Below are 14,467 nucleotides of genomic sequence, written 5' to 3'. Positions count from 1 at the left end.
GTTTCAGCTCCCTCCAAAGGTTTTCTATTGGGTTTAGCTCTGGAGACCGGCTAGGCCATGCTAGAACCTTCAAGACTCTGACTGAAGAAAGCAGTTGTTCCCCAAACTCTCACAATACAGTGACCCAGTCATCCTCTCTTTAATACAGTGCACTCGTCCTGTCCCATGCTCAGAAAAATACCCCCAAATCATGATGCTACCACCCCCATGCTTCACAGTAGGGATGATGTTCTTGAGATACTACTCATCATTCTTCTTCCTCCTGACACGGGTAGTGGAATTATGACCAAAAAGTTCCACTACACTTTCATCTAACCACAAAACCTGCTCCCTCCTTGCTCCTTGACTCATCTGCATCATCTAAGTGGTAATTGGCAAAATTAAGACGGGCCTTGACATGTGCTGGTTTAAGCAGGGGAACCTTCCGTGCCATGCATGATTTTAAACCATGATGTCTTAGTGTAATACCAACAGTAACCTTGGAAACGGTGTCCCGAGCTCTTTTCAGGTCATTGATCAACTCCTGTTGTGTAGTTCTGGGCTGATTTCTCACCTTTCTTTGGATCTTTGAAACCCCACGAGGTGATATCTTACATGGGGCTCCACCCGATTGAGATTGACCGTCATGTTGGCTTGGCAATTGCTCCGTAGCCCTTTCCAGCCTTGTTGAGGTGAACAATTTTGTCCCTTGGTGTCTTTGGACAGTTGTTTGGTCTTGACCATGTTACAAGTTTTAGTCTTACTGATTGTATGGGGTGGACAGGTGTCTTTATGCTGCTATCGACCTCAAACAAGTGCATCTAATTCAGGATAATACATGGAGTGGAGCTAGACTTTTAAGAGGCATACTAACAGGTCTTTCAGGGTCAGAATTTTAGCTAATAGACAGGTGTTCAAATGCTTATTTGCACCTGTATCACACAAAATGTTTTTTAAAAAATCATACATTGTTATTTCTGGATTTTTCTTTTTAGATTCTCTCTCACAGTGGACATGCACCTACAATGGAAATTTCAGACTCCTCCATGATTTCTAAGTGGGAGAACTTGCAAAATAGCAGGGTGTTCAAATACATATTTTCTTTACTGTAGTTCCAAAAATTTACATAACATTGAAAAACCCAGATCAGGTTTGGATTGCGCACCCAAAAATGAGTTGGCAGCAGCTAACAAACTTAATTCAACAAAAATTGTGTTCCTCTGTGCGGTGTCATTTATCATGCCACCAATGTATATTGACTGGAAAAAACAATTACATTCATTTTTCAGTACATATACTGTAGTGTTTGTGACGTTTTAGTTTGACAAAGTAAAATGTGCTTTGGCTCATTGTAGGTTGGTAAATATTGACCAAAAGTATAATGTTGAGGAAATCAATCTCTCCAAGTGCAAATATGGGTGTTTTCCATGGTCAAAAATAATAATTGGGTCGGCCTCTCGCCTGTTTGGGTATGTCTCCGATGGTCTCCGTCGTGCTATGGCAACCAAGCCTGGTGCTGCAGGACCCCACCCTCGCCTCCCTCCATCCTCTCCTCTCCGTGGTGTGAAATATTGATGGAGCGTTGCGGTGGGGCTAAGTCGGCTCTCCGCAGGCCAGAGGCAGGAGCCCCCCGCTGCAGGGTTATGATCAGCTGCCCACGCCCTGCAGCATTGCCCACCCCCCCGGCACTTGTCATGTCACTGTGAGACACCTACACTCGACTGCTTGTGTCAGCGGCGGCCATGCGCGCTATCATTCGCTGTGCTATTTATGGGAACCCATGAGGTCGCCAGGAGGGTGGCAGAGAGTGGGAGATGTTTTTTTTCTGCAACACTGCAGCCCACAATGTACGTTGCTCTGAATCGACCAGACACAGACGCAAATAAACTGGGTTTGCATACATAATTTAGGAGTGATGTATATTTAGCCCAGCCGCTCACATATCTTCCTGAGTCCTGAATTTCAATCAAATACATATATGTGATAATGTGACTATGATGCAGGTCCCTGGAGTTGTTCTTTGCAAGCAGTCAGAATAACAAACTCCTGTACGGAGAGCCGCCCAGCTCGCCCAGGGCCAGCAGGAAATTCTCGTCCCCTCCGCCCTTGGCCATCGCCAAGAACTCGTCCCCGAACCGCCGGCGCAAGCTTTCCCTCAACATCCCCATCATCACCGGGGGCAAAGCTCTCGACCTGGCCGCCCTGAGCTGCTCCTCAAATGGCTATGCAAGCATGTACTCCTCCATGTCTCCGTTCAGCAAGACCACCTTGGACATCAACAAACTTTATGTGTCCAGCCCGATTACCAGCAAAATACCAGATGAGGCGGAGGACAAGAAAGACAAGGTGGAGGAAACTTCAGTGAGCAAGCAAGGTAGGCTAGATCCATTTTAAGTAGAATGGCTGACGTTGACTAATCATTTATCAGTGTCAGTGACGGCGATATTAGTCTTTTTGACGAAAATACTTATTAGTCATATTTTAGTCATTTCAAAGTGTGTTCGTCATCATCTAGTTCTTATTGACGAAAACTCAAGATTAATTGCGTCTAGTTTTAGTTGACGATTACTCAAAATGTTTTTGTCTGTAAAATTCAAAGGTTGTAGTCCAAAAATGAAATACCGTATTGGCCCGAATATAAGACGGCCCTGATTATAAGACGGCCCCCTCTTTTTCATGACTCAAGTTTGAAAAAAGACTTTTTGAACACCAAATTATTTATACAGAAAATAATTACAGTACATCTGAAACAAATGATTATAACAATATATTTGAGAGAAAAAGCAGGTTATTTTGCTTCATTCAAACCTTAATATGTGAACATTTAAATATGTAAACTAAAATGCAATCACATTCGCAAATGAATTGCTTCTGTTTTTTAAAATGTAAATAAACCAATCTATTGTGATGAAACAACAAAATTGCAATAACTGCATTAACCATCAAAGAGGTCTAACTGTAACTGTAGTCTTGAAACAAATCTGAATAAGGAAAAACATTGCAATAAAATAATGTAAACTGGTTAAACTTGAGAGTAGTTGAGATCTGTCATGACAGAGCATTACTCCTCAAGTTCAGCATTTGCTCCAATGATATCTGGCGCCATCTAGCGTGGTGAATGGGTATAACGACTAGACCACGAATATAAGACGACCCCCAGTTTTTCAGTCTTATTTCAATGCAAAAAACACCGTTTTATATTCGGACCAATTCGGTAAATAAAAAAGGTTTCACAATTTTGAATGAACGTCAACATATAAGCACATCTTGTAGCGCCTACAAGGACAACACAAACTTTCAGCAGGAAAATGGCACATTATTTTCAATTAATTATACCCACCTGAACGCCACAAAATGTATGTAAAAACGTTCTCTGAAAGTTTGACAGGATGCTCGCCATGCTAAAGCTTATGCTAATGCTAATGTGAACGCTATGCTAACACTATGAGTTACATTTAGTGGGTGATGATTACTCAGCCCAGACCTTTTAAGGGTAAAGAAACCTTGCATGTTCTGGCTTGCCAAGATAAAAAAGAAACAAATCTTTCCATGTGTTTAAAAAAAACAAAACAAGCAAGCCTGAAGCCTCTAGAGCAGTGGTCCCTAACCTTTTATGCACCACGGACCGGTCAATGGCGCCACAAGAGAGGGGCCACGGGTGGCCACGGCCCCCCTATAAATTTGTTGGCCACCCCAATGGCCAGTATATGTCGAATTGTAGTAGCTGTTGAACTGACAATGTTGACTGGGCTGCTATGGACTATGCACATTAACAACAACAAAGTATACCAAAGTATATCAGTTGGCGTGTCCTGAAGGTTTCCTGACAGTTTTCTACTGGCCTGCTTACTACAATAACATAATAAGAAACTGAAATTAAGGCTTTTAGTTTATGTCTGCCATCCCAAGATTTTAAGTAGCCTCATCTGGCCCCCCCTATGGAAAATATTTGGAGGCGTCACTGGGACCGGTATAATGTGGGCCTTTATTTCAAGAAAAAATTACAGTAAATATAAAATAACGCAACAGGGCTAAAAATGAACATTAGGTACAGGAAAATGCAACTCACCATACGCTGAATAAACCTATTTCAACAGTGGCTTCTCCTAAAACTTGACAGCAAAAATCCTTGGTCGCAGGCATAATGAGTTCTTCTCGTGAAAGGTTTCGGTTACGGTTCGCCACAAGGTATGATGCTCTCAGTGCATTCACTTTTGTTGCCTTGTTTGCTAGATTTAACCACATATTGCAGAATGGACTTGGTTGTGGGCTCCTCTTCTGGCTCAGCATGTGGCCTTTTCCCCGTAAAAAAGCTGTGCAAGACGTTGCCGCCCTCAGCGCACAGTCAACAGCAGCTAACGTTACTGTTTACATTGGCTGCCGCTGGGCTGCTATAGGTGTGCAAACACCCCAGTAATGGAGGCCAACCACTTGACGGTGACGTACACAAATCTCTACTTGCATTAGTCAATGGAGTACACAGGCAGATTCATGTGTCAAGAGGTCGTAGGCCAGATTGCGGTCGTTAACAAATAATTTATTATTTCTCTGTGGTCCGGTAGCAAATGCGCCACGGACTGGTACCGGTCCCCGGCCTGGTGGTTTGGTATCGCTGCTCTAGAGGGGTGGGGCACAGCACGTCAGATGAGTGACACAACCAAACATTGCTACGATGCAGGCTAACTACGTACATACTACATACAAAGAAAATGTCACATATTGTAAACATATGACAGAAAGTATGCCGCATTTACATTTTTTTCTTGTCTCATCAGACGAAAACTGGCATTCGTCTAGCTATGTTTTAGTCTCCTAAAACACGTTTTAAGCTAGTTATCGTCTCATCATCGTCATGAAAATAGCTTTCGTCGACAAAATATTTTTGTTATCGTCATCGTCGGGGGGACTGGTAATCTGTAGCTTCTGGAGGATCACAGAACGGCCGGTGCTCTGGAAGGCCGGCGGCCGCCATACACACATCACTGTTTTTATCCCCCTATCCTCTATGATTATCTACAGTTCGCACCTAATCCGACAGGTGGCAGCAATGCGCCTGGCTGTAAACCGCCAATCTGATAGGAGGAGAATGAAGAAGTGGGCCACTGCCGCAAGGCGCTGTGACTCTGAAAGACTTACCTTGGCCCACGAAGGGGCAGGATAGAGCGATAAGAGATTTGGTGGACTTTTTAGTTGCCACCGGGCTGAGATGGAATGAAGAGGGTTACTTGTTAGGCATATTGGCAATTGTTATCCACCAGGTAGCTACAATTTAAATGCAATAAATGGCAACTAAAGGGCTAGTATTTTAGCTGTAAAACAACGTATGCACACACAGCAGCAATATTAATTCAGAAGAAATATAACAAAATATTAATAAAATGAATGGTTTTACTTTAGAGTTTAGGTAATTAAATGAATATGATATATATATTTAATCATTAATATATCGTTTTGTTTTCTGGTTAATACTTTCCAATGAAGGTTATTTATACAGGATTTGTCTTGAAATGTTTATTGTATTTTCATTGAAATTTATTATTTGTGTGGCAAAACTAATTATGGCAGAAAAAATGAAGTCATTTTATAGACACAGGGCATAGGTGTTATTATAATCAATTGGATACATAAAACTTGCTTTAAAAAAATAAATTCTTTCATTTGTTTATTCAGGTTGATCATAGAGCTAGGGCAGAAGATGAATCCAACTCCAGTTCAGCTTTGCAGTACTTTGAGCGCCCCAAGTCAGACAGTCACAGTCTAGACACATTGTCTTCGTTTTTCTCTCAAAGTGCACGAAATTGTTGCATTTTACAATATAACATAAAAAAAATTTCTCCCGGGGGGCATGCCCCCGGACCGCCTTAGATGATAATTTTGTGCCAACCATAGCATATCGAATGGATTAGACATCCATCACAGTCAATGATAGTGTATGAGTTAAATACTTGTCCTGTTATGAGATGAATATTTATTCTGAACTCCTCCAGATGATGTGCAGTTGTGTTATGTTGAATTTGTTGTGTATGGTTTCTATAATTGCAACATGTTACCGATGGTATTACGAAGCGGATTAGGCTGATGTCCAAGGTGCCAAATGCATGGCCTGCCACTGCCTTTGAACCTCGCCACCATGAAACCCTTTCCTAATCTCCAATTTCCGGATTTTGTCACGGTGAATTGCAGATCTCTCTGTTCGGGAAGAAAGTGACAACGATCAAAACCAGAGCGATGATGCCGACCCGGAGGCCTCCCCTACAAAGTCACCAACCACCCCAAAAAACATCAAATGCAAGAATTCCTCAGGTACATTTTGTTCCAAAGAGTACTGTGACGTCATTACGACAAGACAGTGTGTTACACAAGCGCGCGTACCCCACCCCGACTCACCCTCAGCAGCGCTGAGCTTTCAGGACATAAATAGAATACAAAGAGAGACATATGTTTTGCTGTTTGGGATTGAGCGGTTTAATGGAATTTGATGAATCGTCTTTGTAAGCACAAAAGAGACGTGGCACTGTGTCAGAGGCCCAAGTAACAAGTCGACGGTTTGGAACATGCAGGGGAAGCCAGTGTTGGCTTGAGTAGGTGTCAGGGAAACTTGTGTCATAGCAACTACATCGAGAGCGTGTTTTCCCTTTCCACCCACGGATAATGAGGCTGTTTCACTGCAGCCAAGATTATCTGTGCCTCCTAAATCTCACGACCAAATTGGGGGGGAAGGAATGCCTTTAAAGGCAAAAGCCCTCTGTGAATAAAGTGAACTAGTGAGTGTGCCCCTCATCATGTAGGATTTCTCGCCTCTTGAGATGCGTCTGTGTTCTCGGGATTTAAAATAGCAGACTGCAGAATCTGTTGATTCCTCTGTTATGCTGATATTTGGTGGCTATATTTAGCTGCGACCATCTTGAATACCAAAGCTTGGTAGAGAGGAGAGGTTGGGGGATGCTTGCGTAGGTCTGTGGAGCCCCGTAGTGGAGGCTTGTGGAAGAACTAGCAGTCAATTTCTGCGGCAAGAACATAAATATCCTCTTGTGGTCAATAAATGTATTATACATATAATTTCATTGTGTATCCGTACACTGTAAAAAAACAACCTATAGAATTGACTCAATAAAATTGAGGTAATAATTTACAATCAGTTTGATAGTGTAAATTTTACCCAATTTACTTTAAAAAATGGGTAAAACCTTAATACAAATTTACATGTACACTGTAAAAAATAACCTATAGAATTTACTTAATAAAATTAGGGTAACAATTTACACTCAGTTTGATAGTGTGAATTTTACCCAGTTTTACCCAATTTTTTAAGTAAATTGGGTAAAATTTACACCCTCAAACTGTAAAAAACAACCTATAGAATTTACTCAATAAAATTGAGGTAATAATTTACAATCAGTATGATAGTGTAAATTTTACCCAATTTACTTTAAAAATTGGGTAAAACTTACGCTATCAAACTAATCAGTTTGATGGTGTAAATTTTACCCAATTTACTTTAAAAAGGGTTAAAACTTAAAACTGGGTAAAATTCATACTATCAAACTGAGTGTAAATTGTTACCTCAATTTTATTGAGTAAATTCTAAAGGTTGTTTTTTACAGTGTACATGGGAATTTATATTAAGGCTTTGAAAATTGAAAAAATAACCGAGTTAATTAATTTATGCCATCAATTATTTTCATTATGCATTACAGTGGACACAGCTATTCAAATGTTGACACTTAAGACCTTTAACGTTTTATAGGGCAAATGGCAATTTTTAGTCATTAAAAAAAACAATTATTACGATATTATTATTCATTATTATTAATGATTGTTTCGTTTTTATATTTTTTTATAATTGTAAATGCATTGATAAATCAGCACAATATTAATAAAAATCTAACTAATTATATTTAAATGAATGAATTTGAATGAAATAAATTTAATTACATGATTGGCTGCCAAGCAATTCAGAATGTACCCAGCCTACTGCCCATATTGGAGTTAGCTGGGATAGGCTCCGGCACCCAAACATACATTCGCCCTTCCCAATCAAAATGGATTGGATGTATTCTACAGCTCAGGAAAAATATCATCTGGTGATATATCGCGGTCCTTTATGTCCCAATACCAAGTATTGATACTTTTTTCTGAGTATCAATTATCAATACTGTAGATACTTCCAATGTGCTGTGCCAACACAGCACCAGCCACAAGCCAACAAACTAGAGATGTCCGGATCCGATCACTCTCTCTCCTGCTGCTTTTCTTGGCCCGCAGTGCGCTGCAGTGCTTGTTAAAGTAAATGATGAGTGACAACCGTTGAAGCTTTGATGTTGCCAGAGAAGCCTAGGAGCGCTATACTTGAAAGATGCCGCCATGTGTCAATCATCGTTGAGCTTGTCAAACATGAGTGGTAGTGTGATTGGCACCCAGGGCCGACCCAGCCTATACGCAGACTATCCAGCTGCTTAGGGCCCCTGACCACTAAGGGGCCCCCAATTTGGCAATTGTTTAATTCTATTTTGTTTACTACAGTTTGCTTTACTTGACTTTGTGAGTTTTGATACTTGATTACAAGCTTAAAAAAACAAAAGTTCTTCCTTAACTTCTTTCTTTCCTCTTTTAGAAAAAGCTTTGGCGCTATCTAATGTAAGTACTGACAATCATTTGGGGTGAGAAGTTTGAAGTATGTAGTGCAACAAAATCTGATTAATATACAAAATATGGACATATGGGTTGGATTGCATGTACTGTATAGGTTTCACAGTACACTGTGACGAAATGGTGGGCCGAAAATATGGGCCCCTTTGCATAATTTTGCTTAGGGCCCCCAAATGGCCTGGGCCGGCCCTGTTGGCACCTCATTGTGTTTGTGTAAGTGCTCTCACCAGCGTGAGCGGATTTGAGTGGACTGACTCAGTGAAGCATTTAAAACAAGTTGTTTCTACGCTATTCTTGTTAAAAAAAATAATTCAGTGGGACAGTAACATGTTTAAAACTAACATATCAATTTTTTTTCGGTATTGGATCGGGACTCATTATAAAAATGCGAAGTTTTTTAACTAGTTTTCGTCATTTTTTGCACAGGAACAGTTGCTGCAAAGGGTAATGCACTTTTCTATTAAAAAAAAAAAAAAAGTCAGATGGCATCTAGTTTAAACGGAGATACACGCCACTGTGTTTTTATAAATTTTAAAAGGTAATATGGTGCCATAGTTGAAGTATCGCAATACGTATCGGATCGCCAAACAGGTATCAGAATAAGGATCGGATCGTGACGAAAGCGAATCGTCCCCGCCCTAATGTCTACTGCCATCAACGGCAGCCAGTTAGTTAAATGAGTGACATCTAAGGGTTAAAAAAAAACATTTAAAATCATAATACATGCATGAAAGAATTAAAAATGTTTGTTTGTTTCTTGTTGCAGAGTTCTCTCTATTCTCCTACAACAACGGCATGGTGATGTCCTCCTGTCGAGAGCTGGACAACACCCGCAGTGCGTTGTCCGCTGCCTCAGCCTTTGCCATTGCTACAGCCGGAGCCAATGAAGGAACCCCCACCAAGGAAAAATATCGAAGGATGTCCCTCGCCAGCACAGGTACACGTTCTTAGATGCTAGAATGGTTGTCCAATACACTTTGAAAATATCCTTGTCAACCTAAACTCTCAAATCCTCCAGAAAGAAAAATGTTCTTGTTTGTTCAAATATTCCCTGCAGGCTTCCCAACAGATCAGAGAAATGGCGACAAGGAGTTTGTGATCAGACGAGCGGCGACCAACCGCGTTCTGAATGTCCTCAGACACTGGGTGTCCAAACACTCGCCGGTAAATACAAGTTTTAACCAACTGCACACATGCCTGCAACATCTCTGCTTTTATCCGCTACTATTGACAGAAAGACCGCAGCCATAATTTGAGCTATGCTGATGCAAAAGTGTTCCACAGGCAAGTGCAGAGTGCCCATCTGGAACAGTGAGAATCTCAGGGCAGGCTGCTTTTAGGCCTTCTAGGGGCCACTAATTGGAAATATACACAAGCAATATACACACAACAAAAAGTACAGACATTTAGTGTACTTAGGGTGGAGCAAAAAAATAAATAAAAGCAAAAAATTTAATTGGTGAATGCTATAAGACTGCAAGGGAAGCACAGCTTCCCCCAAAATGTCAAAAAATAAGTGATCACTCTTGCATGTACATGTCATTGACTAAATATGCACTACAATGTGCTCAAGTATTTTTAAGAATTAGCTTTTTATCACTGGTTACGATGCGGCTTGCTTTTCTGTCATTCGCACAGCTTCACAGTCCTTTAAACAGTGTGGAACCTGTGCTTCCCCAGAGTTCAGACTACATACATTGTTCCACTACAGCGATAACGAGACGAGTCTTTGGCTAAAGGCTTGATTTATCCCGCCCATCGGACGCTCTGCGTCTCTGGAGGTCTATGGGCAGTGGGCGGGGCTCGGCTGGCCCGGACACTCTGGATCTCTGAATGATGACTGGATGATCTGTCTGAGCCAAACCCCCTTTTAATTGACAGGGAAATGAGCAAAACAGTGATCTTGTCGTATTATCAGCCGCGAGGGGCATTTTATAAATTTTCATTCCATTGTTCTGAGTTGAACCAAAGACTTTCATAATCATCCTATTAGCGAATAATCAAGCTTATTTCTGGTGGTTTTTTGTATTGTAGCTGCTTGTGTTTGGAGACGTGACTTCTGGCACTCTAGTTTCTTTCCCTAATGAGCAGTGGGTGCCGCTGAGCCTTATTGAAAGACCAGCACCCGCCATTCATAATGTAAAAATATTTTTTACTTTAATCAAATAATTAGAAGAATACAAGATTATTAAAAATAAATAAATTTTAAAAAATAAGTTAAATTAAAATCTATACAGAATTTTTTGTGTTAATTTAAAATACTTTTTTACTCCATGCATGCTCCACCAATGTCCTGCTGAGTACACAGAGCCCTGACATTTTGACTGATATTGCCCCAGAAAGCCCTTTTTTTTCCCTTTCCTAGAAAGTCCGCCTAGCCTTCGCTTGGCAAAAAGACTTTTCTAACCTTAAGACATGCTACTGACAGCAAACCGTCATGTTTGCTGGAAATCTTAGAATCTCAATTTTCTGGGGGAAGAAAAATTTTGAACAGGAGGGCATTTAATTTTTTTTTTTTTTTAAACAGCGAAACCCTATCTGGAAGTGAAAGCACGCGAGAGCAGAATTAAAGACACCATGAGTTTAACGAGATATTATCGCGTACTTACCTTGTTTCAATTAAAAAACTCCATGTAGCATGTATCACTGAGTGTCAAGACACAGCTGTGAATGGCCACAGCCGTATTTTTGGGGGACTTTATGGGTGAAACGTGGTAATATAACAAGGGTCGCGATGCAGAAATCGCAGACATCATGGAGTGGTCGAGATTTTCTTATTCATATATTTACCCTTTTTTTTTTTTTTTTCTTCGTTTGGATCGATTATTTCTCATCTAACATATCGGAGAAAATGCGACAGTAACAAAAAAAATACAATTAAGCGATAGTTATGAGGTAGAGATTCGTGACTTTTTTCCAGACACCATTTTTTTCATTGTGACGTAATTTGTTTAAAAGTTTAAAATATGCGAGTGAATAATTTTTTTAAGTCGTTTTTTTTTTTTTTTTAATGAAATATGAGACATCAATTAATGATTTTAAGCTAAAAATGACAGACATTTGGAATAATAAATATAATTAATTACCTTCGTTTTATGGCTGGGTTGAAACAAAAGCGTTTGCGCAACGTCCGTAAACGGGGGCTTCCAGGTTAAAACGGACAAATTAAAAATAGTTCGGGGGCTTAATGCACCACGAATCTGCTATGGCAGCATATAGACATATTGTTCTATCAAACACAACAGTTGTTTTGGGTTAAAACACAGCAGTTTCTTTTAAAGTGGAGTGCAAGAGCAGAAACTGCTTTTTCAGCCTTGTCTGTGTTTTCCACCATATATATTATACAGTATATATAAAATATGGAGTTTGTCACAATTTTATTTGCGACTGTCACCCTCCAGCCGAAATTGAAATTGTAGCCTGTGTTAAACTCGTGCATGCCTGTACAAGCACAAAGCGCAACGAGCGTTTGGCCTGTCAAATCAGTACCAGAAGCATAAAAACAGCAAATGTGATTGTTTACTGGTAGCACCAAGTCTGACAGTTTTATTCTAATTGTAAATATTGTTGTAGTCATTGGAAATAATATATTACATTCTGAGCCGAATGAAAAAAAATCAGTTAAAGTAGAAATTGGCAGTAAAAGGTAGTGCTGAATGATATTGGAAAAAACTGACATTGCGACTAGGGGGGTTTGCGATATATTGATATATTAAAACTGGAAGAATTTGGAAAGATACTTTGGTTGACTCATCATGACCACAATGTATTCATATATTACTGTTTATTCCAGTCTAAGGGGGTTAAGTTTTGAAAGAGAAAAAATTTACTCGGGCTACACAAGAGTCGTTTTTTTCTTTTTATCCTACATATTGACTTTATTTTTTTGTCAGCGATGCCAACAGTAGCTCCATCAGTTTCACCGATGAGATGTTGCAACAATAATCACATGACTCAAATATATCAATGAGATTCAAGCTTGCCGTTCTTCTATCATGGCAGCCTGTTCAATCACATCATCTTTAAAGCACCGTAAAAAAATAAGTATTTACTGTATGTGCTGAGAAAAAAAATACCATCTTTAAAAAAAAAATCATAATAATAAATCAAACATCGTAAGCAGTTACTCACAATGTTACTCATTACTTGAGTATTCTTTTCACCTGTACAGTACTTTTTGACTTGTACTTGAGTACATTTTTTGGATGATGACTACCTTTACTTGAGTACTGTAATATTATTTTGAAGTAATGCTACTCTTACTTTAGTACAATTTTTGGCTACTCTACCCAGCTCTGATAAAAGGGATTCTGGAAGCCATGTCTCTGCATACTTGCTGCTTTTATGAAGCGAAAAACAAACAAACAAACTAACAAAACAAAACAAAAAAATTGCACATCCTGCGATAGGACTATTGCGCATGCAAACATTGCAATGGCGATGTTCAAACGATATATTGTGCAGGCCTAGTCGAAGGTTAGAAATAGCAGGACTTTACCGGCTTCTTGAAAAAATTACTGTACAAAATTAAGGGATACTGTTCATTGAACAATGAATAGAACTGAACAGCTTTAAAATTACTGAACCTAAACATTATTGTAGTATTCAATACAAAAGTACTTCAGGTCATGAATCATAATGTCGGAATTAGTAAGCATTTCAAGATGGATATCGATTAAAATATAGAAACTTAAGCAACTGGTACTATAAACAACCATAAAAAGTGTTTAATATCCAATAATAAATGCTCATTAAATTACCAAGTATTAATCCTACATTTATATGTCACTGTCCTTCCAGGATTTTGAGAGTAACAATGAATTAAAAACAAAGGTTATCGCTTTCCTGGAGGAAGTCATGCATGATCCTGAGCTACTAACTCAAGAGAGAAAAGCAGCTGCTAATATCATCAGGTACGTTATTTCATTCTCACATTAATATTAATTTTTTTATAGTTACATATTTGCCGTTTTAGACTAATCCTTTATGTTCTCCGCTGTCAGAACTCTAACTCAGGATGATCACGGGGACAATCAGATTGCTCTCGAAGACGTTACACAACTGGTGAGTGAAGTCTGCTAATGTTTGTAGATTTTGTATTTATTCATTTATAAATGTATGGGTGAAATATTTTACACTTCCAGGTAGGGTCAGGCAAGGCTGACCCCTTTGAGAACCACTCGGCATTGGAGGTTGCAGAGCAGCTCACTCTACTGGACCATTTGGTCTTTAAGGTCATCCCGTACGAGTGAGTTTAACTCCCTTTTAAATCTATTATTTAAAAAAAGTAAACATTTTCTCGAAAGTAATGTACCTCACCTTCATAGGGAATTCTTTGGTCAAGGCTGGATGAAGAACGACAAGAATGAGAAAACGCCCTACATTATGAGGACCACCAAGCACTTCAACGATGTATGTCACATCCCAGTTATGTCGAAAACATTCTAGACTAGGCGGATTGGGGCGAGTGTCCACAGTGTTGCAGGCGCTTAACCAGTCTGTCGTGGTGAAGAGGGAGCTGAGCCGGAAGGCAAAGCTCTTAATTTACCGGTCAATCTACCTTCTTACACTCACCTATAGCCATGAACTTTAGGTAATGACTGAAAGAACAAGATCGCGGACTGAAATGAGTTTCCTTAGCACAGTGGCCGGGCTCCACCTTAGAGATAGGGTGAGGAACTCGGTCATCTGGGAGGGACTTGGAGTAGAGCCGCTGCTCTAGGTGTTTTGGACATCTGGGTAGGATGCCCCCTGGATGCCTCCCTCGGGAGGTGTTTCAGGCAGGTCGAACTGGGAGGAGACCAAGGGGCTGTCCCACGACACGCTGGAGAGATTATAT

At 39.9% G+C, this 14,467-nt stretch overlaps 1 protein-coding gene across 1 annotated transcript in view; it reads left to right on the top strand.

The window, feature by feature from the left end:
* LOC130916098 (ras-specific guanine nucleotide-releasing factor 1) overlaps positions 1 to 14,467 on the top strand; it is an 81,099-nt gene that overhangs the window by 55,779 nt on the left and 10,853 nt on the right. Inside the window, exons 15-22 of the mRNA XM_057836529.1 lie at positions 1,983 to 2,353; positions 6,163 to 6,282; positions 9,395 to 9,565; positions 9,686 to 9,792; positions 13,429 to 13,541; positions 13,632 to 13,692; positions 13,773 to 13,876; positions 13,956 to 14,040. Of these exons, the coding sequence (XP_057692512.1) occupies positions 1,983 to 2,353; positions 6,163 to 6,282; positions 9,395 to 9,565; positions 9,686 to 9,792; positions 13,429 to 13,541; positions 13,632 to 13,692; positions 13,773 to 13,876; positions 13,956 to 14,040 (1,132 nt within the window). The remainder of the gene's footprint in view (positions 1 to 1,982; positions 2,354 to 6,162; positions 6,283 to 9,394; positions 9,566 to 9,685; positions 9,793 to 13,428; positions 13,542 to 13,631; positions 13,693 to 13,772; positions 13,877 to 13,955; positions 14,041 to 14,467) is intronic.

The sequence above is a fragment of the Corythoichthys intestinalis genome, chromosome 5 (assembly GCF_030265065.1).
Source record: "Corythoichthys intestinalis isolate RoL2023-P3 chromosome 5, ASM3026506v1, whole genome shotgun sequence".
Taxonomy (NCBI): Eukaryota; Metazoa; Chordata; class Actinopteri; order Syngnathiformes; family Syngnathidae; genus Corythoichthys; species Corythoichthys intestinalis.
This window is presented reverse-complemented; position numbering and strand designations above follow the sequence as displayed.